The following is a 23,397-nucleotide window of genomic DNA, read 5'->3' as shown; positions in this document are numbered from 1 at the left end:
TGGCCTGCAGCCACACACAAAATGGGGTCCAGTCTCTAAATTGAAAATTCTCCTTCTGTGCTCTGTGACCAACTGTCATGGCAATTACCGTTCTGAATTTTAATTGTCCACTTCTCCCAGAGAATCCTACCCTCCAGGGAAAACCTGTTACTCATTTTTGCATCCCAGACCTTGCACGTGTCACACATGGTAAATGCTCGGCAAATGTTTGCTGAACTAAACATTTGCTGAACTAAAGAGGCTTAGTATTGACACTGAATATTGTTTGAATGCACCAGGATTGCCCCACACATGTGATTAGAGGTGCACACGAGTGCACTCAGGTGGGGTGAGTTACATAGCAAGAAAGTGGAAGGGCCGAACAGGAGACATGGACACATTAAGAACCCAGCTTTTCAGGTGTACTCACTATAAGGACTGTCGTGGTCCAGCAGTTAAGACTTCACCTTAACCTGCAGCAGGCTGCAGGTTCAATCCCTGGTCGGGGAACTAAGAGCCCACATGCCTCACAGCCAAAAAACCAAAACAGTAAGCAGAAGCAGTATTGTAACAGTTCAATGAAGACTTTAAAAAATGACCCACATCAAAAGCTCACACACAAAAAAGATAAAATGTACTCACTATGGTGTTTTCCTCCTTACCTGAATCCCCCAAACAAGGAAACATGGATCTAAATGCCTCGTGCACTGCAAAATGGGGGTGAGTCGCTCGGCCTCCACTGTGATCGCCTATGCGATGAAGGAGTATGGCTGGAACTTGGACCGAGCCTATGACTATGTGAAGGAAAGACGGACAGTGACCAAGCCCAACCCCAGCTTCATGAGACAGCTGGAAGAGTACCAGGGGATCTTGCTGGCAAGGTGAGTTCCTTAATTGACTTGCTCAGATTTTTCCCTCCTCTATGCTCCCCAGGGCACAGTGAAATGTCCTTCTGTGCACCTAGTCCTCAGCCTAATTTAAGTGTGTGATGCATTTTGAAAATTGAAATCTCTATCCATCTAGTTTTTAAAAAATAAGTACCAGAACTTGATCAAGCTTAGCATGGATCACTAGGCATTTAATCTAAAGACATTTAAAAGGTGGAAATAAGACCCCCTTATTTCAGTTCTCAATTAGGTGCAGGTTTTAATAAATACTTCTCAACATCTTCTAAGGCCAGATACGGCTGCTGTATCAAAATGGATACTGATTGCTCCCAACGTAGGGCTAGGTATAGCTGAAATTCTTAGAAAAATTTTGACCCAATGTTTTAAAACAAGTACCTCCTGCTGCTATGGACATTTTTTTCCCCCCAGTGCTTGCTTTCAGTGAGCCTTCTCCAGTAATTTCAATCATGGAACAAATCAGCAAAACTGGGATATAAGTAATCCATGTGAGGTATGAAGTTACTTCCCAGAAATAACTCTGGTCTTCTTTTTTAAGATCTTTCAGTCCAATGTTATATATGTTTTGCAGAAATACATAAAAATACAAAGGGAGAAATCATTTATAAACTCCGTACCCACGGACAGAAGTTGACATTATCTTATCTGTGTCTCTAGGTCTTTTACCACATATATTGATGGATATACTTTTCTTTTTACAAAACCTGTTTTTCAGCCTTACCTCTTCACTCAGTATTGGGCCTTTTTTTTTTTTTTAATCTGTAGCAGCATTTATGGAACACTTAAACTTAACTGTCACTGTTCCTCGCCCCCCCCCCAGCTTTATTAAGATGTCCATTATATTGGTTTCATAAATTTATATATTGCAAACTGATTCAACCATATCATTAGCTAATAATACCTCTGTCCCCTTACATAATTACATTTTCTTTTTTGTGGTAGGACTATTTAAGATCTCTGTTAGCAACATTCTGTGTTGTTGTTATTCAGTTGCCAAGTCGTGTCTGACTCTAGGGACGCCACGGACTGCAGCACATCAGGCTCCTCTGTCTTCCACTGCCTCCCAGAATTTGCTCAAATTCATGTCCATTGCGTTGGTGATGCCACCTACCATCTCATCCTCTGCTGCCCTCTTCTCCTCTTGCCTTTGGTCTTTCCCAGCATCAGGGTCTTTTCCAATGAGTCTGCTGTTCACATCAGGTGGCCAAAGTATTGGAGCTTCAGCAACAGTCCTTCCAGTGAATATTCAGGGTTGATTTACTTTAGGATTGACTGGTTTAATCTCCTTGCATCCAAAGGACTCTCAAAGAGTCTTCTCCAGCACCACAAATAGAAAACATCAATTCAAGTATATAATACAGTATTATTAGCTATAATCACTATGCTGTACATTAGATCCTCAGAACTTGAGAATTTCACCACTGGAAATTTGTGTTCTTTGACCAACATCTCCCCATCACCCCCTAACCCCACTCATCCTCTGTTAACAACCACTCTTTGCCACTCTTTTTCTCCGAGTTTGACTTTTCCAGATTCCATGTGTAAGAGGTACTGTACAGTATTTGTATTTCTCTGTCTGCCCAGAACTAGGTCTTGAATATCTTCCTGTATCAATAAGAACTGGCTGTTTCCACAATAATTTGGTAATTGGTTGTAAGGTGAGTTATTAATTTTACTACATTATTTATTACCCCTTTAGTGGGGGTGGTGAAAACCACCTTCAGCAGATTTCAGGAAAAGGACTGAGATAGTAAACTGAATTCAAGGGTCAGTTTCCTGAGATGCCACGTGCTGGAGTTCTGTGGAGTGCTGTATTTTGCTGTGTTTTCCCACATCGGCATGTTCTGAGTGGTTTGTTAAGGTGAAGGCACAGCTGCCTAGAAGCAGGGGGAGCTGATGCCAGAGTTCGACTCCAGTGAGTCTCATGACTTGGTCTTGACTCTTGAATCTGGGCTGTGTTTCCCCTGATGTTAAAATGTTAAATAGCCTGCCAGCCTATCCTGGCCAAAGGACCACCCTCCCACCCCCGTGGTATTGTGAACATGTGGCCACAGCACTATGGTTTCCACTAAAAACCCCGCCCAGTTACTCAGTTCTTGGCATGATTTCATCCAAGCTGTTCTCTTAGAAGGCTGAGAGGATACTGAAGTCCTCCATTTAAAAAGAACTTATAGGTCTTTGGGGCCAGATTTTGATGACATTTTTAGGTCAGATCAGAAGATAGGGGACAGAGCAGTTCTTTTTGGCACAAGAAAGAGGCATCTGAAGGTTGAATGACGCATAAATATTGTATATTCCCGGATGCACACATGACAGATATTAGGCAGTGTCCTCACGTGACCCGTCGAGAGGAAGAACACTCTGTGTCCTGCCAATTTCAGTATTTATTCTGGAATCCCAGGCTACTGCAAGTTGTTGGATTGGGTTTTTCTAGCATATGTAGTTTTTCTTATATGTTAAAGGAATTGCAGAAAAATCTCAGATGAGGATAGGAAGGGTAGGATTAACCCACACATCCACCCTGCCTCTTCCCATTCCCTCTTGGTTCCATCCTGCCTTTCTGGTCTTGATTCACAGAGGGAAGGGCAAGCCCTGGGGAGTGAGGAAACCACAGAATTTTGAGTCAGATCTGGTTTCTGTTTCTGGTTCACCCCCTTGTTGCAGCTTTGAGAAGTTAATTCTCAGTTATCATCCTCACCTGATCCTATCTATAAAATGGAAACTAAGAGACCTGGCTCACAGCGTTATGGTAAACAAAAGTGTGTATAATGTATAAAACGCACTGTTAAGGGTTATTCAGACGTGCTTCTCATCACATGCCTCCTGCAGGGCTGCCCAGAAAACACACAGGCATGTGCCATCTGTTTCCTCCAACCGCTGCCTCCCACCACCCACAGACACACTCACTCCACTTGAAACTGCAGTGGAAGTGTCCTGGAATTGTCTGTATTGTGATGTTTTCTGAATTTTAAAAACTGAAGTCTAGTGCTGGGGTGTCACTTAAGCGACTTTCAGCTGCAAGTAATAGACTGTCTCCATCAGTTGGGAGTCTCAACAAGAAGCCGCATACTCAGATTCGGATTCTATGAGGAAGACTTTTTAAAGGGACTGATTACAAAGGCATTAAGACTGTAGTGGAATCAAGGAACTTGTATCAGCAGAGCTGTTTGGTAATAACTTCTGGGCCCAGAGTAGGGGGAGCAGTTACTAGAACCTGGAAGAAGACTCCTGGAGAAAAGACCCCTTCAGAGAGGCAGCAGCCTTCAGTCAGGGGCTCCAGCCAGCCAGAGCAGCCCTGCGGGTAAAAAGCTAGGAGAACAGTGGCCTGCCTCCACTCTCCTCCCTCCAGTCTCCTGCTGGGGCTCCCCATCAGCCAATCCCTGCGGAAGTCAGAAGACAAGGGGCCAGTCGAGGGGAGTCATAGGTCAGTCTCCAGGGCAGAGAGCAGGGTGGAAAGTGGATCAGCTGAAGAGTAGATCAGCAGGAGTACACACAGGATACCCTGCCTGACACCCAGCTGTAGGTAGTTTAGAAAGATTTACCATCTCTTGCAGCAGGAAGCACCCGAGCAGACTGTATAATGGCTTGGGGTGGCATCAAGGACGTCGGTTGGTGCTCTCTTCCTGCTCTCCTTTCCCTGGCTAATGGCTTGGTCCTTGAATTTGCCTTATGACTCCAGACAGGTGCCGCATTTCTAGGCATCTCCCTAGAAGTTCCACAGCATCTGGCTGAAAGAATGGGCATTTCAACCAGAGGGGAAGACCTTTTGCAGAAGCTCCCCAACAGTCTGCCACCCACTCCACCCTCACAGGACCATTGACCAGGACTGGGTCATACTCGTAAAACTAATCACTGACTAGGAAAATAGAATTTCCTGGGCTGGTTAAAACAAACTCACGGGGAATTTCTTGCAGTCCGGTGGTTACTACTCCCTCGCTCTCACTGCTATGGCCTGGGTTCAATCCCTGGTCGGGAAACAAAGATCTCACAAGCCACATGGCCGAAAAGATAAAATAAATTCATGTTCACCCTCTGGTGTTAGGGAAGTACCACATTCCCTGTGGGACTTGAACACTCAAACCAGATTGGGCCTCTGCCAGTAAGGAAGATGAGTGCAAGTGCCTCCTGGGCATATAGCTGCTCGGGTCTGCAGGCTATGATGTATTGTCAGGAATACAGCACTTGTAAAGCTACCTGCCAAGCCGACTGCCGAGTGGGTTGGGCCTCAGAGAAGCTTGCTTACCCAGCCCCAGAGAACTGCTTCAGGGTCTGTATGCTTAGAAGAGCAAAGAAGGAGAAGTCCCAGAGGCCTGTGACTGTCTGAAGCTCTGCCAAGCCTTGTGGTTCGATAACCAAGAGAGGAAAGTCCTTGGGAAAATCCCGAGGACTCACTGTATTTGCAAAGAAATTCCATTTCCTGTCCAGGCACTCAGACTTCTTGTATTTCACATCTTCTCCCAGGAAGCATGCCGTGGTTTTCCCACAGAACTAGCAGCCTAATCCTGGCATTGTCAAGCCCCATTGGTTGTCTAGAGTGGCACAGGGTGCTTAACTTGAGAGGGCAACCCTCTGTTGGAGGGTATTAGCTTGGCATTTCAACCTCTTGGCTAGAAAAGAAGTTTAACACAGTGACAGTAGGCCCCTGTAGTGATTTATGAGGTGGTTCCAGTCTCTTAATCAGGATATGAGAATGTAGACCAAACATTGAGAGTCCCCGTGAAATTCAAGGGACTTTTTGCATCTTTCAGTCTGTCTTTAAGCCTGAGGAAGGCTAATATTTCATATTCTCCTTTAGATCTGAAAGTGAGGATGTTTATCACAAAGGTACTGACTGTTTGTATCTAATTTTATGTTTTCTGTTGTTATAGCTGGGGGATAGGAGTGATGCAGGAGGAGGGGTGTGTGCGTGTGTGCGTGTGTGTGTGTGTGTGTGTGTGTGTGTTGAAACCCTCCATTAAGCTACCAGCAGCCCTGATTTGTTATCCTGGACTCTGATCGTTAAGGTATCTGGCAGATTTATATTCCATTTGACAGGTTCAGCTTTCATGTATCTGCAAGCTGGACCATGTGTCTGAGATATTAGATCCTAGCATATAAGGCGTGAGGAAGAAAAACTGGATGGTGGCCAGGAGGAGTCTGTGACATGTCCTCATAGGTGTTTTGACTCTTTGTCCCTGTCACCAGGGCCAGAGAAGATAGAGCTGTCTTTGCCGGTGGAGGCATTAGTCTAGTTAGCTGGTACACAATGGTCAGCCAGCAGGAGGGAACCTGAGAATGAGAGAACATGGATTCCTGGTCAGGTGACAGCCAATCACAAGAAAAGTTTAAAGGATTTTCTTAATAGCGTTTCAGTGAAATATCTTAGAGCATTTAGGACCATGCACAGCTCAGAAGATGCTTAGCTGATGCTTTCTTTCCTTCTTCCTTCTCCTCTTCTCTGCAGACTGCCTAATGCCCTGAGAAATGACCATAAACACTCTGATTTTACTACAACTGATACTCCTTTTTTAGCAGTATTTTCCTCTACATAATATTCTCAGAGTTGGTACTTCACCAAACATGTAACAATAAGAGGCTTCCCAGCTGGCACAGTGGTGAAGAATCTGCCTGCCAACGCAGGAGACAGAAGAGACACAGATTCGATCCCTGGGTTGGGAAGAAATAGTTCCCCGGAGTAGGAAATGGCAGTCCACTCCAGTGTTCTTACCTGGAGAATCCCATGGACAGGGGAGCCTGGTGGGCTACAGTCCAGGGGGTCACAAAGGAGTCGGACATGACTGAGTAACTAAGAAAAAGTGGAGGCAAGAGAATGGGATAGCATATGCATCCTGTCGTTTAGATTTCCTTCTTGCTCATTTACTAAGTAAAAGGCCAAATTCCTACCCAGAATGACCCAGTCATTTCACGTGTATCAGTGTGTTTATGTGAGTCCAAATTCAAGTCAGAGGCCACTCAGGGAGGAAAAGAACCTGAGACTTGGTTGCATCATCCAGGCCACAAACCAGCTCTGAAGTTCTTTTTGACCTTGTTTACTTGTTGCCTCGGGCTTCCCTGGTGGCTCAGATGGTAAGGCATCTACCTCCAATGCGGGAGACCTGGGTTCGATCCCTCGGTAAGGAAGATCCCCTGGAGAAGGGACTGGCTACCCACTCCAGTATTCTTGCCTAGAGAATTCCACAGACAGAGGAGCCTGGCGGGCTATAGTCCATGGGGTCACAAAGAGTCGGACGCAACTGAGCAACCACCACTTACTCACTTTTTACTTGTTACCTACCTGGAGGATCAGCTGAGTATAAATGTTAACAGTTTAAAGTAACAAATATGATCTAATGTCTTATATCTTTCCCTACTGATGGAGTATTAGAATAAACTGGCTTGGGAAGAGGCTTCACTGGGAGGCAGTGTAGTGTTACTGAGTAAAATTAACAATGCACACTGGCCCTATGACCTACCTTTTCCCCTCCTATATGTAAACACCTTTGAGAAACCAAACTGTACCAGGCACAAGAATGTCCACAGCAGTGTTGTCTGTAATCATTTGTAGCCCAAAACTGCTGGTCAGCAGGGCAGATAAATAAATTGTGGCTTACTGTCTATACTATAAAATTACAGCTACATCAATGAATCTTAAAAATATGTTAGGCCCCCCAAAAAAAAGTTGTAGAAGAATACACAGTATGATTTCATTTATGTAAAATTAAAAACGTGCAAACCAGGCTATGTATTGTCAGAACAAAATGTGATGACACAATAAGGAAGAAGGAGGGTGTGATCAGCACAAAATTCAGGTCACTGGTTACTGACCTCTGCGTTGGGAGAAGGATGAGAAAGGGCCTCATGGAATAATGGTGCTTCAAAGGCCGTGTCTTGACTGTCAGAGACCCGCCTGCCACTCTCCCTGCAGGTCCTACTGCAAAAATAAAAAAAGACAGCAGAATCAGACTTATTTTTGGATCAGGATTTTTCTCTCTCCTTTACAGGAGGTGTCAGTATAATTCCAGAGCTCTGACCCAGTATTTTCTGATGATTATCTTCTGCAGGAAGGGAAGGAAATCCCTGCTGGGTAAAGCAGCTATGATGTCAGCCACTTCCTCTGAGACTGGCCCTGTTTGTGCCTATTAGCATAACATCCGTCTCTCATTGGTTAGTGACTTACAGGCAGTTCTTTAGAAACATACTTTGGAGGGTTCTCAGGACCAGGAAGATAAGAGTTGCCTGGTGACATAAGCTGTTGTTTATGATCAGGATGAGAACAGCTCCTCCCAGAGATAGGCTTCCCAGTGATCTGTCTGCATCACAGGAGTCATCCCACCATGGTGGCTGAGAGGACTTGGTGCCAGTTTGAACATCCTCACTACAGGCAAAGAGCAGAAACTGGAGAACACGGTCATTATTTAGGTCAGGAAACAGGGTGTCTCGATTGAAAAGAAGGAACTTTAAAGCACAGGGGCATCCATTGGTCGCAAAGGCCCCACCTATCCAACCAGTTCGCTGGCACCAGCCTACCACCACTCACGCGTTTGGGATGTGTGATATGTTGTCTCCTCCTAGGGGTGGCTAGAATTCATGCAGCTTGGGAAGGGTGAAAAGCCTACCTCACAGCCAGCTAATTGATTATAGCTGTCTTCATAAACAAATTGACCTGCTCCCTACCCAGAAAAGCACTCTTCTGCTGGGCAGGCCTGAGTCAGAGAGAGCTCCACCCAAGCAGCCAACAGGCGGGGGAGCTGAGAGCAGGTGCAGAGCTGAGAACAAACAGGGGTTCACATTAGTGCAGGCGCATGACTCGGCAGAGATTCACAGGCAGCCGAGGCAGGTATGGCCCTGAGCCCTGAGTAAGCTGTCCTGGGCTGTTTCCCATTCCAGCCTGAGGTGAAGTAACTCTTCATCCGCTGTGAGTCGTGGAAACTGCACCCCAAATGCCACATTTGGCAACCTGTTCCCTGGGCCAGCCACAGGGCCACCTTCCTCTTTTTGATTGGAGCCTTGGGAACTGTGCTTCCTGTTAGAGCGGGCTTTGAAATGAGATCTCATCAGACCTCCTCTCCACAAAATCAACCACAGGGTGGATGTGTGTGTAGTCTTTTTGGCTTACCTCCTTTTCTGGGGTCACTTTAGCTTGGTGATTTTTATCCAGATATCTTCATGAAAGGGGCCTGTACTTTATGCTTATCCTCTTCCTCTCTGTTACCATCCTTCATCTCCAGATTTACTAGCCTCATCTTTGCCACCACAGTGAAAGCTCCGAGGTCCTAACCACTGCACCACTAGGGACCTCCCTCATCTTGGCTTTCTAATTCAAGAAAGACTGTCACCCTCCTCACACTTCCACATCAGTGATTAATCCTCTATCAGCTCTTTATCTCAATTATGAGGACTTATGCTGGGCTCCATTAAAGTGTTTCTCTTTGTATTATTTGGATGCTGTTTTGTTTTAGTTTTTCCCCACAGTTATTAATACTAAACATGCTCATTTTTAATTCACAAATCACAGACATACTACAGAGTGTAGAATGTAAAGCCCTCCCCCAAAGTGAAAGCCCTGCCTTCCTCAAAATAAACACTGTTACCAGCTTAATGATGCTCCTGCAGATGTTTTCCTACAGTTATTCTGACATGGGACGTAATGTTCCAAGTGTGTTCAACATGCTTTTCACTTAGTAATACACCTTGGACATCGTTCCATTGAAATACTGACTCTTTCTAATAGCCTCATAGCATGTAAGTGTATGGAATGTAATTTAAATAATTTTTTTTGGTGCCATAGTGTTAGAGTAAACATCCTTATGTATATAGCTTTGTGCATTTATGTAGTAGTATTTCTCAAAGTAAAAATTTTAAAGGGAAAGTTGCTGGTGAAAGTGTTAAATTTTGAGAGCTATTGCCAGATTTCACTCTTTGAAATTCTACAGTGCACAGCCCTACCAACCATATATCATGAGAGTGCTAGTTTGGCCAAACCATCATCAACACTGACTGTTAACCATCTTAGCTCTTGTAAGTCTGACCGTAAAAAGTCGCGTCTCATGTTCATTTGCCTTTGTTGTTCTGCTTTGTTTTTGTTGTTTGCTGTTAGTAACATTGAGCCTCTTTTCAACTGTTGATTGCCTACTCCCATTGGGCATTGACCAAGCATCTTGCAGGATGAGATTTACATTTCTCTGGGAGGTGTTTCCTGGGAGGGTATTGATTGTTTTCACAAATCAGAATAAGTCATTTCCTATGTGTGTCCTCCACAGCAAACAGCGGCACAACAAACTCTGGAGATCGCATTCAGATAGCGACCTCTCGGACCACCATGAACCCATCTGCAAACCAGGACTGGAACTCAACAAAAAGGAGATTACCACCTCAGCAGACCAGATTGCCGAGGTGAAGACCATGGAGAGCCCCTCACCCATCCCTCCCGTCTTTGTGGAACATGTGGTCCCACAGGATGAGAATCAGAAAGGCCTGTGCACCAAAGAAAGAATGATTTGCTTGGAGTTTACTTCTCGGGAATTTCATGCCGGACAGATTGAAGATGAATTAAACCTAAATGACATCAATGGATGCTCATCAGGGTGTTGTCTCAATGAACCGAAATTCCCTCTTGACAACTGCCATGCATCCAAAGCCTTAATCCAACCTGGACAGGACCCAGAAATGGCCCACAAGTTCCCAGACTTAACCGTGGAAGATCTGGAGACAGACGCGCTGAAAGCAGACATGAGTGTCCACCTGCTGCCCATGGAAGAGCTGACGTCCCGCCTGAAAGACCTCCCCATGTCCCCGGACCCTGAGTCACCGAGCCCCCAGCCCAGCTGCCAGGCTGCAGTCTCAGATTTCAGCGGAGACCGCATTGACTTTTTCAGCGCTCTAGAGAAGTTTGTAGAGCTTTCCCAAGAAACCCGGTCCCGATCTTTTTCTCATTCAAGGATGGAGGAAGTGGGTGGAGGAAGGAATGAGAGCTGTCGACTGTCAGTGGTGGAAGCAGCCCCTTCTGAAGCAACCACTGATGGGCAGAGAAGCAGCTCTTTGAGTAATACTCCCCATGCATCTGAGGAATCTTCAGTAGATGAGGAGCAGCCAAAGGTAAAGACTCTCTTTATGGTTCTGTCCCTACTTTTGTTCTCTGTGAAGACAAAATATTTGGGATTCTGCTCTGTTCACTCTATTTTTGATATTGATAAAGACTGAAGAAGGCGATATAGGGGAGACAGGCTAGCTGGGACTTGCTGGGAGAACTTAGAGTTTAAATATAGTTATCTTTTTTAAATCAGTAGCATTTCAAGGAATTTATCTTTCCAGGCTTTTGGTGTCATTAGAAGCATTTCTGAAAGGGGATGAGGGAAGAAGGGATTAGCCAAAACGCATGTCCTCCCAGAACAAGGAGAGGTCTCCCCTAGACCTCTGCAGTTCAGATCAAATCTCAACCAGCAGGGAGGTGCCAGGGACTCGCCTGCTGCCTGAGTGAGACCCGTCTCTCTGAGAGGATGGATTTGTTTGGGGAAGTTCTTTCTGCCTCAGAAAATTCAAAGGCTGGACATGTGTTAATAGTTGTTGGAATAGCAGCTAATTCCCATGCTGAGTTCTTGCTATTGATAATGTATCTGAATTGTTCCTCACCTTGCCACCCTGTGGTATTCTAGAATTGAGAGATGGTTTGAGGAAATAATTTAAGAGCAGACAGAATCCCAAGATTCTTCTCAGTGGCCGATGAGTTCCTATGAGCCATCTCAGACCAGGGAGGGGAACAGTTATTATGTGTGAACAGTTATAAGATTCACATTATTATTCTCATTTTGACTTGAAATTGGGTGGTATCTTTAAAAAATGGTATCTTAAGATTGATAATGGGAAGTAAATGATGATCAATTTGCTTTGACATAAATCAAGTCATTTAATGATTTCACTGGAGCTGACTAGACTCTTGACGTCTCCTGATATCTGCCTACTTAAATTTACCACCTCGTGTACTCCTCATCTTCTCTCTTCTTAACCAACCCAGGGCAGTTGTTGCCTCTGCTCTGTCTTCTCTTCTCCCCTAAAGTTATGTCTCTATTTCATTTCTACCGGGAGACCAGAATGCCCAAGCTCGCCTTTGGACTAATGGATGCAGCGGCTCTGACAGAAATAGCTTTTCTGCAAAGTTCCTGGTCATATGAGCTCTCTCTCCACAGCCCCTGCACCACACTGGGCCCGCTGTGGCTTCTCTCCCAGCTTTGGCAAGTTGGACTCTGCCTGATGTCCCAGCACATTTCTCCCAAAGGCATAACTGACCTTGCTAGTCTGCACTAGCTCTGACTCTTTTGAAGGAGAAAGACCAGAACAATTCATAGGAAAATACTGTACTTTGAAAATTTACAAAAACGCTGCCCAAATAGATTGAGGCTCAGAATGATGTTGCTTTAAGAGACGTCCAAGGGCCATCTCTGAATTCTGAGATTCTTAACTGTTTCACAGTAGGGCTTGATTTCGCACTGGCCAGTCTTCTCTGGCTTTGTTCTAAACCCATCCGGGGACTTGTAACTGGTGGAACAGTAAAATGTCAGAGTCACGGTTTCTCAGTTTGCTCAGGTATGTGGCTGCCCCAGCCACGGAAGGAGCCTCATGAAACATAGGAATTGTGCTCACATGCTGGGATGCGGCCACTGGGAGAAGCAGGGGGAGGAGTGGATAAGAGCTGGCAAGATAGGACAGAAGAGAGCAGTGAGACTCCAAGTCAGACATCCGTCTCCCTCGGACTCTGGGCGTGTAAGGCAGCCACTGAGCCCTTCAGTGGAACTCTTCCCCTTGAACCAGATTAGGCCAGAAGTTGATAGGCTACAGAGGAAAAGTTTCGTTTACCCCAGGATGGCCTGAATCTAGAAGGCTCAAGGTCTTCAGAAAATAAGGATTATAGGAGCCTCCAGGGCTACTTGCTGTTTACTTTTGGAGCAAGCTATTGGAACAGAAGCCTATTAGCAAACAGATCAAAAGTTTAATAGGCAGTGACACGATGTATGACTAATTTTGTATCTCTGTCTTTGGTGAATCTGTTCTTTTCTTGTACCATGAAATAGAGTGTAACGCCAGGCGGAGGACAGTTCCAGGCACCCCAGGATTTGTGTCCTCAGAGCCAGAAGGTTCTCCTGGATCAGAAGCTAGTGAGCAAACAATCTGGCTCTTCCAGTCAGTTTACCATAACCTTCTCACTGTTCCCTCTTCTCAGGCAATCTCAGAACAGGTCAGCCCAGACATCTTCATGCAGCCACACTCAGAAAATGCGATGTCAGTCAAAGAAATCGTCACTGAGATTGAATCCATCAGTCAAGGAGTCGGACAGATTCAAGTGAAAGGAGATGTGCTGTCCAACCCCTGCCACACACCAAAGAAGCACATCGTCCATGAGCTGCCCCTGGAGAGGGCCCAGGCCGCCGAGAACAGACCTGGACACCTGGAGCAGAGTGAAGGTTCCTGCCCAGCCCAGCCTGAACCAGCCAAAGACTCAGGGAAGGGGGACCCCGAGGGGTGTCCAGGGGCACACTCCTCCACCACGGAGGTGGAAGAAGAGGAACCAGCAGAGGGGGAACAAGAGCTCTGGGGCCCCGGGATGCCCGCGGATGCCAAGTGGTACCCCGGGTCCGTGAGGCGAGCCACCTTGGAGTTTGAGGAGCGCCTGCGGCAAGAACAGGAGCACCATGGTGCTGCCCCCGTGGGGACCTCGCTGTCCACTCGTAAGAATTCCAAGAACGAGTCTTCAGTGGCAGACCCGGCAGCGAAAGGGAAGAGTGACGAAGCCGCCCCAGAACTGTCATATGTCCCCAAGGAGCCAGAGACAGGCAGGGGCCAAGGGCGATGCGGTGGGTCTGAGTCTGGCTCTTTACCGCGTCCTGAGCAGCTTGCCATCATCCCAGCCCCTGAGCTGCGGGAGTCTCACCCAGCGCCAGCACCTCAGCATGGCCCACGGCATGAGGGCGTCCTGCGGGAGCCCAGGACTGGGGTCTCAGGCCAGGGGCCCGAGACACCAGTGGCCCCTGCTCCCTTTCCCAAGAAGATAGAAATCATTGAATACACCTACACAACCACATCCGCTGATCCCGGGCCAGGGTGGGAAAGAGCCAGCAGTGAGAAGAGTGGGGCGCAGGGACTGAGGACAGTGAAGGTGGAAGAGACCCTCACTGTCCTCTGTGCTCTGGATGAAAATCTGAACCGGACGCTGAGCCCCCACCAGGCTCCTCTGCACCCCAGAGTGCTACCTCCGCCTCATTCTTCCTCTCCCCAGCACGAGCACAGCAGGTCGGTCGATCTGCCCCCAACCCTGAGCAGCCCAGCAGCGCCTGTTGTCAGTCTCACGACCCAGCCATGTGGCGCCAGCCCGGATCACCTGCACCCCCAGACAGTGGTTCACCTGGAAGGCGTCACAGGGCAGAGCAGCACCACAGACAGTGAGCCCTCCACAGAGCAGGGCAGCCAGGAAGAAAGTCAGGAGAGCCCCCTCTCCAGGGGTGATGAAGTGCCATATCAGGGCTCCCAGTTCAGTAGCGAAGACCTGCATTTAATCAACCAACTGGGTAATAATATCGGGGAGCAACTAGAAAAACTGGACCCAACATCTGTAGCCAATCAGCTCCCACACAGCTCCAGTAGCGACAGTATAGAGAGTCTCAGTCAGAGCCCCAGGGTGGTGAAGGAACGCGCTAAAGAAATCGGGTCCCGAGCGACTTCCCAGGTAGGGCTCCCCAAGCCACTCCAAATGAGGCGTTCAGCTTCCCTTGCCAAGTTAGGTTACTTGGACCTCTGTAAAGACTGTTCACCAGAGAGGGAGCCTGTCTCCTCTGAGTCCCCTCATCTCAAACTGCTTCAGCCCTTCCTCAGAACGGACTCGGGCATGGAGGCCCAGGAGCCCCCAGAAAACCCAGACACTCCCCAGAACCGAGAGCCCACCAAGTATTTCATAGAGCAACTCAGAACCACAGAGTGTATCGCACAGAGCAGGCCAGTGGAGAGGCCCCTTGTACAGTATGCCAAAGAGTTTGGTTACAGTCAGCAGTGTTTGCTCCCCAGGGCAGGACCTGAATTGACTAGTTCGGAAGGAGGCCTGCCTTCGGTACCGACCCAGGGACTGCAGGACACCAGCCCGGCCCCGGGGCTGGCTGTGGCGCCCCGACAGCAGCACGGCAGAACTCACCCCCTTAGGAGACTGAGAAAAGCAAATGATAAAAAACGGACAACCAACCCCTTCTATAATACCATGTGATTCTGAGCCTGTACACGTGACTTTCTAAAAGAAATGTTTGTAAAAGGGGCAGGTGTAATACGTAAGGAACCATGCACTTTATTGGTTAATTTTATAATATTTTGGTCATTTTACTGTTCCTGGAGCATGCAGGGTTTGTTCCCCAACCCCACCCCGTGTGTGTGTGAGAGAGAGAGTTTGATTTGGACAGCAAGGCCATTTTGTCAATTTTTTTTTTTTTTTTTGAGAAAATTCGAACCTCAAAAAAATACTCATTTTCAAAGAACACCTTTATCCAAGGCAACGTGCTGTTTTTCAATCAACTGCCACCTGCTCCTCATTTTGCCCTCCGAGGAAAGGCCTGCTGGCTTGATTGAGGAAGGAAGCAGATGGGGAGGGTGGGGATGAAGCTGGAAATTGGAAGCACTGCCCTAGGCCTGTGTGATGAGGGTTTGGTCTCCAGACCTGATGCATTGGATTCAGATTTGCTGAAGGGGGCAGCCTGACGTCATCGTGTTCTCAGCCCAGCCCACTGGGAGTTCCCGAGGTGGGCAGGCTCTGCTTTGCTTTCAAAGAGGGTCTTCCAGAAATCATCTCTTCTGGTCTCCAGAGTGTATCATTACAAAAAGGCATGATAACGGCTGGCTTTGTAAACCTGTCGAGCAAATACTTTTTTTTTTTTTAACCCCAAGCAAATAATTTTATTAAATTTAAAATGACCTCCAAATGAAATCCAAGAGGTCCTCTGTAGAGGGAAGCCAAATAAGAGGCGGTGAAATAGGGGGAGGAGAGGTGGTCACGCCCAGTATCTTCCGGGTGGATGGACTCCACTAAGGTGGTCATCCTACCCTTTCTTCCCCTCCCCCTCCTCCCCCCTAACCCCCAGAAATGTGCTCTGCAGCATCTCCCAATGAGGAAACACGATAGGGACGAGTTTGAAAAACAGCAACTGAAAATGTGTTTGTGTTCTAAAATGAGTACAGATGTAGGGTTTTAACCCTCTCGTTACTTGAATAATTCTGTGGGCCTTTTGAGTTTCATGGCCATCTTTTTTCCAATTTATTTTCCTCCCTCATGCTGTTTCTCCCAACGCTGCCTATCTTTTTTTAATTTCATAGATATTTGAATTGTTACATGACCTATGTATAACCTCCATCAAATGCAAAGGCTTTTCTTTTTAATACTATCACTGCTAACACTTGACATAAGTCCTCTTTTTTTCTTTCCCTGGAAGAGTTGTCATCTCTCTAGCTTACACGCAGTATTCATGTACATAATGTCGCCACTTTGTTGCCTTGGTTTGCTGTTAATGTTGTAGGGTCTTTTTGATTTAATCCATTTTAAGGAGTAAAGCTGCAACTGGAAGACATACAGATACCACAGAAATAAAACTCATGGGTGTTGGTAGGAATCTGCGGAGAATCTGTGGACAGTGGTGTAATTTAAATGGAGACTTCTAATCACCAGCTCCTGCCAAATTATGCGTTAGTAACTTCCTCCTCAGAGAAACCCCCAAAGGCTCCCAATTAGATTGCAGCGTGACTGAAGGCTGATGCCTCTTTGAGACTGAAATCCCAAAACGTTGGCTGAATCAGAACCAGGGAGCATATGTGAGTGTTACTGCTGCCCAGGTCAGAAGCCCCTAATAGATTGGGCTGAAGAGCCACAGGGAGGCCTCGGCAAGGGCAGGTGCCCCTAATGACCACACTTAGGATGCTGTTGCTTTGCTGCTATTGTGGAGGTCCTTAGCGCAGGAGCACCTCCTGTAAATACCGTTTCAGCTTCTTAGAGAACACACGTTGAGCCCGGAAGGAATGCCTTCTGCAGCTCCTCGGAACCACAGAGGCCTACAGATGGGCTTCCTGTGTGCTCTGGTCGATGGCCACATTGCTGAGAGACACACCAAGCACAGAGCTGAGGGTTAGGCTTGGGATTCTTCACAGCACTGAGAGGAGAAGACAGATTCACAGGCTGTGAATGTGATGTCAGAGGCCAGAGCTCGGTGAGGCCAGGGTGACCTGAAGGAGACAGCAGAGGTGGGCTGAGGCCACTCGTAGGTGCCCAAGACGAGCTGTGAATCCAGTTGCCATGAGGAGGCCATGGTTGGGTCTGACGTCCCTGCCAGGAGGCCAGTTAGACAGAAACCTCCTGTTCGAAGTGTTTTTTAAGGTGTAGTAATGATAGGTACCTGTGCTGTTCCAAAATAGTTTCTTCAGTGTTCAGATGTATCATCCACGCAGTCTTGTGACTCCTGGATATTCAGTGTGTTGTAAAGTGTTCTGCTAGGTGGCATGTTCCAGTGTGAGGAGACTTGCAAGACAGGGTTGTGAATTTCCAGGGCTCATCCACTGACACTGCCCTGTCTGGTTGAGGCAGTTCCATCACCAAGATGATGGGGAAAGGACAGGGAGCTGTGCAGGATTGTAGGAGGTGGCTTGGCATGGAGGTAAAGAGTCGTGTCCACTCGGTGACTCCCCTGAGATGGTGACATCCCTCATATCAAGAAGTACACACCTGGGCGTTGACAGTATTGCACTGTTCTCGCCATGGTGTTTAATGCTCACTCTCACTGCATTAAATGACAACAGAGATGCAGGGGGTGGGGGGAACCCTCAAACGCTGTGAAGAAAAAAACTTTTTTTAAGTGTCGAGGAAATGGTCTTGCTCTGCCTTTTTTAAAAAATAATTATTTTTTTAATCATTTAATTTACCTGCCTAAAGAAACATTCTCTACATGAGGTCTGTAATTCAAGCATGCCATGGGGTTTTGCCAGCCCTTAGACTCCCACAACTGAGTGTTCTTGTGCTATTTACGTAGCTGAGTTCTGTCCAGGGGAAGTCCATGATAGCCTATCAACAACTTTCCAAACTGTATTCTCTTCAAACGGTCTGATAATCTCGGGTGACCTATTTCCCTTTTCTGTTCATGGAAAACTCAGACCCAAAACAGCAGGTCTGGGCGATTGACAGAGATGAGTAGAAGTTTTGACCTCTCGCTCAGTGCCTCTTGTTCTCTTTACTTTGAAAACTACCGTAGCCTGACTCAAAGTTTATTCTGGAGGGCTGTGTGATTGTGTGTGTGTGATTGTGTGTGTGTGTGTATACAAAGTCACATTGTGGTGCACAGGGTGAAAGCCCCAGGGCACACAGTTTGAGCTGTAATCTGGATGGCGCTCTGGTCAGCAGGAAGAAGCCCCCCTTTTTGATTTTAGAAACAACTTGGGCATGGTATGTGCTCTAGCAGACACAGGACTGTACTGTAGCCATCCTCATCTCACCTCATTTGGATGGCCTTTCAGATTCCGAATGTTTGGGATCACTCCTAACATTTCAGGCTCTTTACCTAGCATTCTCCTGCTTCTGTACCTGTATCCCAGCTGGCATTTCCTCTTTCTTGAGTTTTGGGAACTACCAGGAGCCCCAAGGACAGTCTGAGGATGACCACCCAGGCTCTGGGGTCCCCCCTCCTGCTAAAAGGCCCTCGACAGATGCCGTCAGATAGACCTGAAGTTGCTGAGTGGCAGCTCACAGAAACCTTGATTTGTTCCAGCTGAGGATTTCAGTTCTGAAGTGATCTAGCCATGTTTAGTAAAGATTTTTTTTTTTTTTTGGTGGGAGTTATTACTCTAAGAAAGCATTATGCAAAAAGGGTCATTTTCAAGGGCATTTTCAATTTTTAAAATAAAGCCATTCTTTGGCTTTTTTGAACAACTGTCTGTGGATACTTTGTTTACATTGTGAGTATTAACAGGAGCATCATCTGGATGGCCGCTCCGTCTCCTCCTCCAGGCACCCGCCCTGGCCGTCCTCACACAGCGCAAGGCCCTGTGGTCAGCCCTCACAGGGAAGTGGGGGCAGCCTGGAGCTGATTTCCATCTGTGTCCTGCACTCCCAGCCAACACGCTGTGTGGAAACAGTCGTCATTTCCTCAGTGATGGTGTGGTCTTATAGTGATGGTTGTAATGGTGAATGGCTAGTGTTGTTTTTCTATTTTGTTTTGCTTTTTGATGGTAGATGAGATGAAATCTTAGCTCTTTCAGCACCAATCCAACTTAAGAGCATCTTGGATTCATTTTCCCTTCCAAACTAAAAGATCAAGGCATGTATTAGGCATAAATGTATTTGCTGCCTCAACTCATCCAGGGGCCGTATTAGAATGAAAACTTGCAGCTGCACACTCCTAACCCTTCTCTAGGGCTTGGGGTCCCTGGATGCTATGGAGGGCTATTGCAAGATGCTTCTGTACTTTTCCAGCCTGGAAGTGGAGGGTGACTGGGCCTGGCTTCTGCTGTGAAAAGAGAACCAGCCTCATTTTCTCCGTGCCCCAGAGATCTGGGGCAGAATTTCTAAACTGGAATCATCCCTCATCAGCTTGAAGATGCCCCAGGAGGTATGTGACTCGGGCCACCATCTGTGCCCTCACAACAGCACTAGCGGCGGCCTCCTGTACCCGGGGCTTAACCCGAGCTGATGACTCGGTCTGGAAGCTGGGCAACAAACTGGCCCTGAAATGTTTCCCCATCAGTAAGTCTACAGGGAATTGTTTGGTTTTGATGTTCTATTGGAATTTGGTTTGCTTGGCATAGCTTAAGGTGCCTTTTCTTTTTTCCTTTCTACTTTATTTTGTAGGACTTGTTGTAAAGGTAGAAAACAAGTCCCCAAAGCCCCTCCCACTGACTGTTAACCTTTGCCCAGGCAATCCCAAACTTTTATGCTCACATTTTATTAAATAAAGCAGGTGCTCCCTGGAATCTCTGGGACCTTTTTGAGGCATTTGAAGCAGAATATAGAGTGGTCTCATCTCCTTCCTTAATCTTCCTGCTGGTTGGGATGTTCCACTTGTATCATAGATTTTTTATTATTGATGTGCTCCGCTGTTTTTAAATGTGAACTTGTGCGCAAATGTGCAGATTCAATGTTCTTGTTACAGATTGAATAAATTTTTATTTTGAAGATGAAGTGTGTACTCGATCAAGTGCAACAAAAGAGGAGGGTGGTGAGAAGGTGGGGGGATTGGAAGAGAACACTGATGGTAAACATGAATCAATTCTCACTGATTGCTCTCCCTCCCTATAAGAGAGCTGAGTGCTGGGGAAAAATACAACTTTCTACCTCTCACAAAACAGGGACTAGATGGGAAATGGGGTCGTGAAAGGTTATTTCAGATAGTGTGGCTCCAATCAAGTGACCAGGCTGGTAACTTGCCTGGTCAAAGAGGGTCTTGTCAAAGCCACCACCTGAATGTTAGAATAATAAGCAAAGGAACCAAAATTCCTCCGCCATCTGTGGGACAGAGGGTCTGCTCGGGACAGCTGCTGTGACCTGGCCCAGCAGAGACTGGATTTCTTGGGTAGGTGACCTCTCTGGACATGAATGAGAGTTCAGAAGCTTTTGCTCGGCACAAGGCACCTCAGCTCACAGAAAGATTTCTAGAAATGGGATGTGACTTTCCAAAGTAAAACCTTTAACCCTCTCCCACCATTAGAAAAGAAGCACTTAATGTCAATGCTAGAGGAAGAGAGATGGGGCCAAAGAGCAGCTCTCTAAAAAAGGCTGGGGACAGGGCAGGAAGGGGAGGAATCCCCTGGTGGTCCAGTGGTTAGGACTCTGAGCTTTCACTGCAGAGGGCACAGGTTCAATCCCTGGTCAGGAAACTAAGATCCCACAAGTTGCACGGCACAGCCCCCAAATCCACAACAAACCAGGCTGGGAGGGAAGGAGTCTCCACTTCTCCCAACCCGCCAACAGACCCATCATGAGATATTTAGTGATGCCGTTCATCACATATAAAGCAGTGCTACCATCTAGGGAAAGCATTTCCAGAGAAAACATTGCCTTGTCAGTGTTTTATGGATGATATGAATCATCCATATCAAATGAGATGAGCACACCACTGGTATCTGGCTCGAGTGCCAGAGTGCCTGATGATGAAGGCAAAGTCATTTCACAAAATATTCCACAGGTGCCTGGAGTCCCTAACCCTGATCAGTCGTGGCTTTCTATGCTTGTCTCCTACGGATTGCAGTTTAGATGGATAAGAGCAAGGGAAAGCACCAAGTCCAAGGAGCTTCTTCCACTGATTGATTCTTTGTGCCTTGGCTCCACCCACCCATGGCTCTGCCAGGCCTTGGCAGCCGGAAGAAGGCTAGAGGGCAGCGCTGAGCCTTACCAGCTCTAAACAATATCTGAGTTCCTGCTCCTGTACCTGGAGAGCACACCTCCCCCACTTCCCAAGTGATGGAACTGAAGGCAGAATGGATGGAAGGATTCCTGCTTCCTAGTCCCAGACCCTTCCCTCTAGAATGGAGTGCCTGGCTCTCTCTAAAGGGGAGAAAAGGAGAGGAGAGAAGAAAAAAAATGCCATTTCAAGGTAGGAGACAGCATGTCACGTAGCTTTTCTGCCAACAAGTGGTGCAGAATTGGAAAGAACCTAACCCAGCCCTCTTCATTTTACAGCTTAAGAAAGCTGCAAAAACAGGGTGACTGAGCAACGGCTAAAACTCCAGTTTTGTAGTTAGTCCATGCGTCCTCTCCTCTGTGCCATAAAACGCAACTCTTGGTATCAGCATTTGTGAGACAAAGTGACATTCTCCTTCAAGGAGAGACAGAAATGCATGGTGCTGGGCTTCCCTGGTGGCTCAATGGTAAAGAATCCACCTGCCAATGCAGGAGACATGGGTTCAATCCCTGGTCTCAGAAGATCTCACATGCTGCAGAGCAGCTAAGCCCGTGCACCACAACTATTGAGCCTATGCTCTCGAGTCCAGGAGCTACAACTGCTGAGGCCGCACACCCTAGATACCGTCCTCCACAACGAGAGGCAACTAGAGAGGCCCCAACTCACCACAACTAGAGAAAAGCCCCAGCAGCAATGAAGACCCAGCACAGCCAAAAAAAAAAAAAAGAAATGCATGGTGCTGAAAAGCTTGACCCAGACACCAGAACTCTTGGGTAAGAATCTCAGCTCTACTATCTCAGTTTCCTGCCTCAGTTTCCTCATCTGTAAAACAGGGGTAATAATAGTACCCATCTCAGAAGACTATTATCAGAATGGAATTAGTAAGTGTAATGTCTGTAATACAGTGTGTAGCTATTGTTATTAAGGAGCTACTGAGTCACTCAGGTCTTTCCCTCCTAATCATGTGCCCGGAATCTTTAGGTAAAAGGGAGATTCTTCATAAACTACTCTTATGCCCCTCTCCAATGCCATAATTATTCCTGAAGTACCCATAACAAGTGTCTGGCCCACAAGCCACTGAATACTTGGACTCTTCCTGAGAAACAAGCCTTGTGATCCGTTTGAGGTTCCCACCACCTTCCCTCCTTTTACCCCTAATGCTGACCTCTACCTTCTGGAAGGCTGTGTTCGATTGATTTCCAGGTGTGTCCAGAGAAAAACTTCCCTGGTGGCTCAGATGGTAAAGCGTCTGTCTACAATGCGGGAGACCCGAATTCAGTCCCTGGGTCGGGAAGATCTCCTGGAGAAGGAAATGGCAATCCACTCCAGTATTCTTGCTTGGGAAATCCCATGGATAGTGGAGCCTGGTAGGCTATAGTCCATGGGGTTGCAAAGAGTCGGACACGACTGAGCGACTTCACTCACTCACTCACTCCTGGAGAATGAGAAGTAATTGCTGGTCCCCTGTGCCCTCCAGGGCCTTATGATCTAAAGGAAGAAATCCAGGCAGCAGGTGAGACTGCTTAAAGAGCAGCTATAGGGATTAATTGTTTTCACTGGCTGCATTTTGATCAGATTTCTTTTTATCTCCTTAATCTTGGTCTAACTCAGCTGGTAAAGAATCCGCCTCCAATGCAGGAGACCCCAGTTTGATTCCCAGGTGGCGAAGATCTGCTGGAGAAGAAATAGGATACCCACTCCAATATTCCTGGGCTTCCCTTATGGCTCAGCTGGTAAAGAATCTGCCTGGGCTGAGGGAGACCTGGGTTCCACCCCTGGGTTGGGAAGATCCCCTGGAGAAGGGTAAGGCTACCCACTCCAATATTCTGGCTTGGAGAATTCCATGGACTGTATAGTTCGTGGGGTCGCAGAGTCGGACACGACTAATCTTGGTCAATACTCAGATCCAAGGGTCTTGAAGGGAGTGGGAGGTGGGTAGGGGCTTCCCCGGAATACAGTAGAACACCAATACAAACAAGGCCCTCAAGACTTGAGGAGTCAGGTTTAGTGTCTAAAATATGGCCAAAAACCTGGGCCAGCTGCTTTTCCTTGAACCTGGTGTTCACTTTTTTCTCCATTCCTACTCCCGGTTTTTAGGTTGCTTTCTGCCCTGTTCCGTGGAATCCTCCCTAAAG

The 23,397-nt window shown here is 47.0% G+C and overlaps 1 protein-coding gene across 6 annotated transcripts in view; it reads left to right on the top strand.

The window, feature by feature from the left end:
• The window catches only part of SSH2 (slingshot protein phosphatase 2), a 243,783-nt gene extending 223,740 nt beyond the window's left edge, over window positions 1-20,043 (top strand). For all 6 annotated transcript variants that reach the window (XM_042255464.2, XM_042255463.2, XM_012185423.5 and 3 more), the window contains 3 exons: window positions 660-860; window positions 10,124-10,958; window positions 13,078-20,043. In XM_042255464.2, the coding sequence (XP_042111398.1) occupies window positions 660-860; window positions 10,124-10,958; window positions 13,078-15,105 (3,064 nt within the window). In that variant the 3' untranslated portion in view covers window positions 15,106-20,043. The remainder of the gene's footprint in view (window positions 1-659; window positions 861-10,123; window positions 10,959-13,077) is intronic.
• Window positions 20,044-23,397: the final 3,354 nt, after the last annotated feature.

Source organism: Ovis aries, chromosome 11 (genome assembly GCF_016772045.2).
Source record: "Ovis aries strain OAR_USU_Benz2616 breed Rambouillet chromosome 11, ARS-UI_Ramb_v3.0, whole genome shotgun sequence".
Lineage (NCBI taxonomy): Eukaryota > Metazoa > Chordata > Mammalia > Artiodactyla > Bovidae > Ovis > Ovis aries.
The sequence above is the reverse complement of the archived record's forward strand: the minus strand, read 5'-3'. Positions and strand labels throughout refer to the sequence as shown.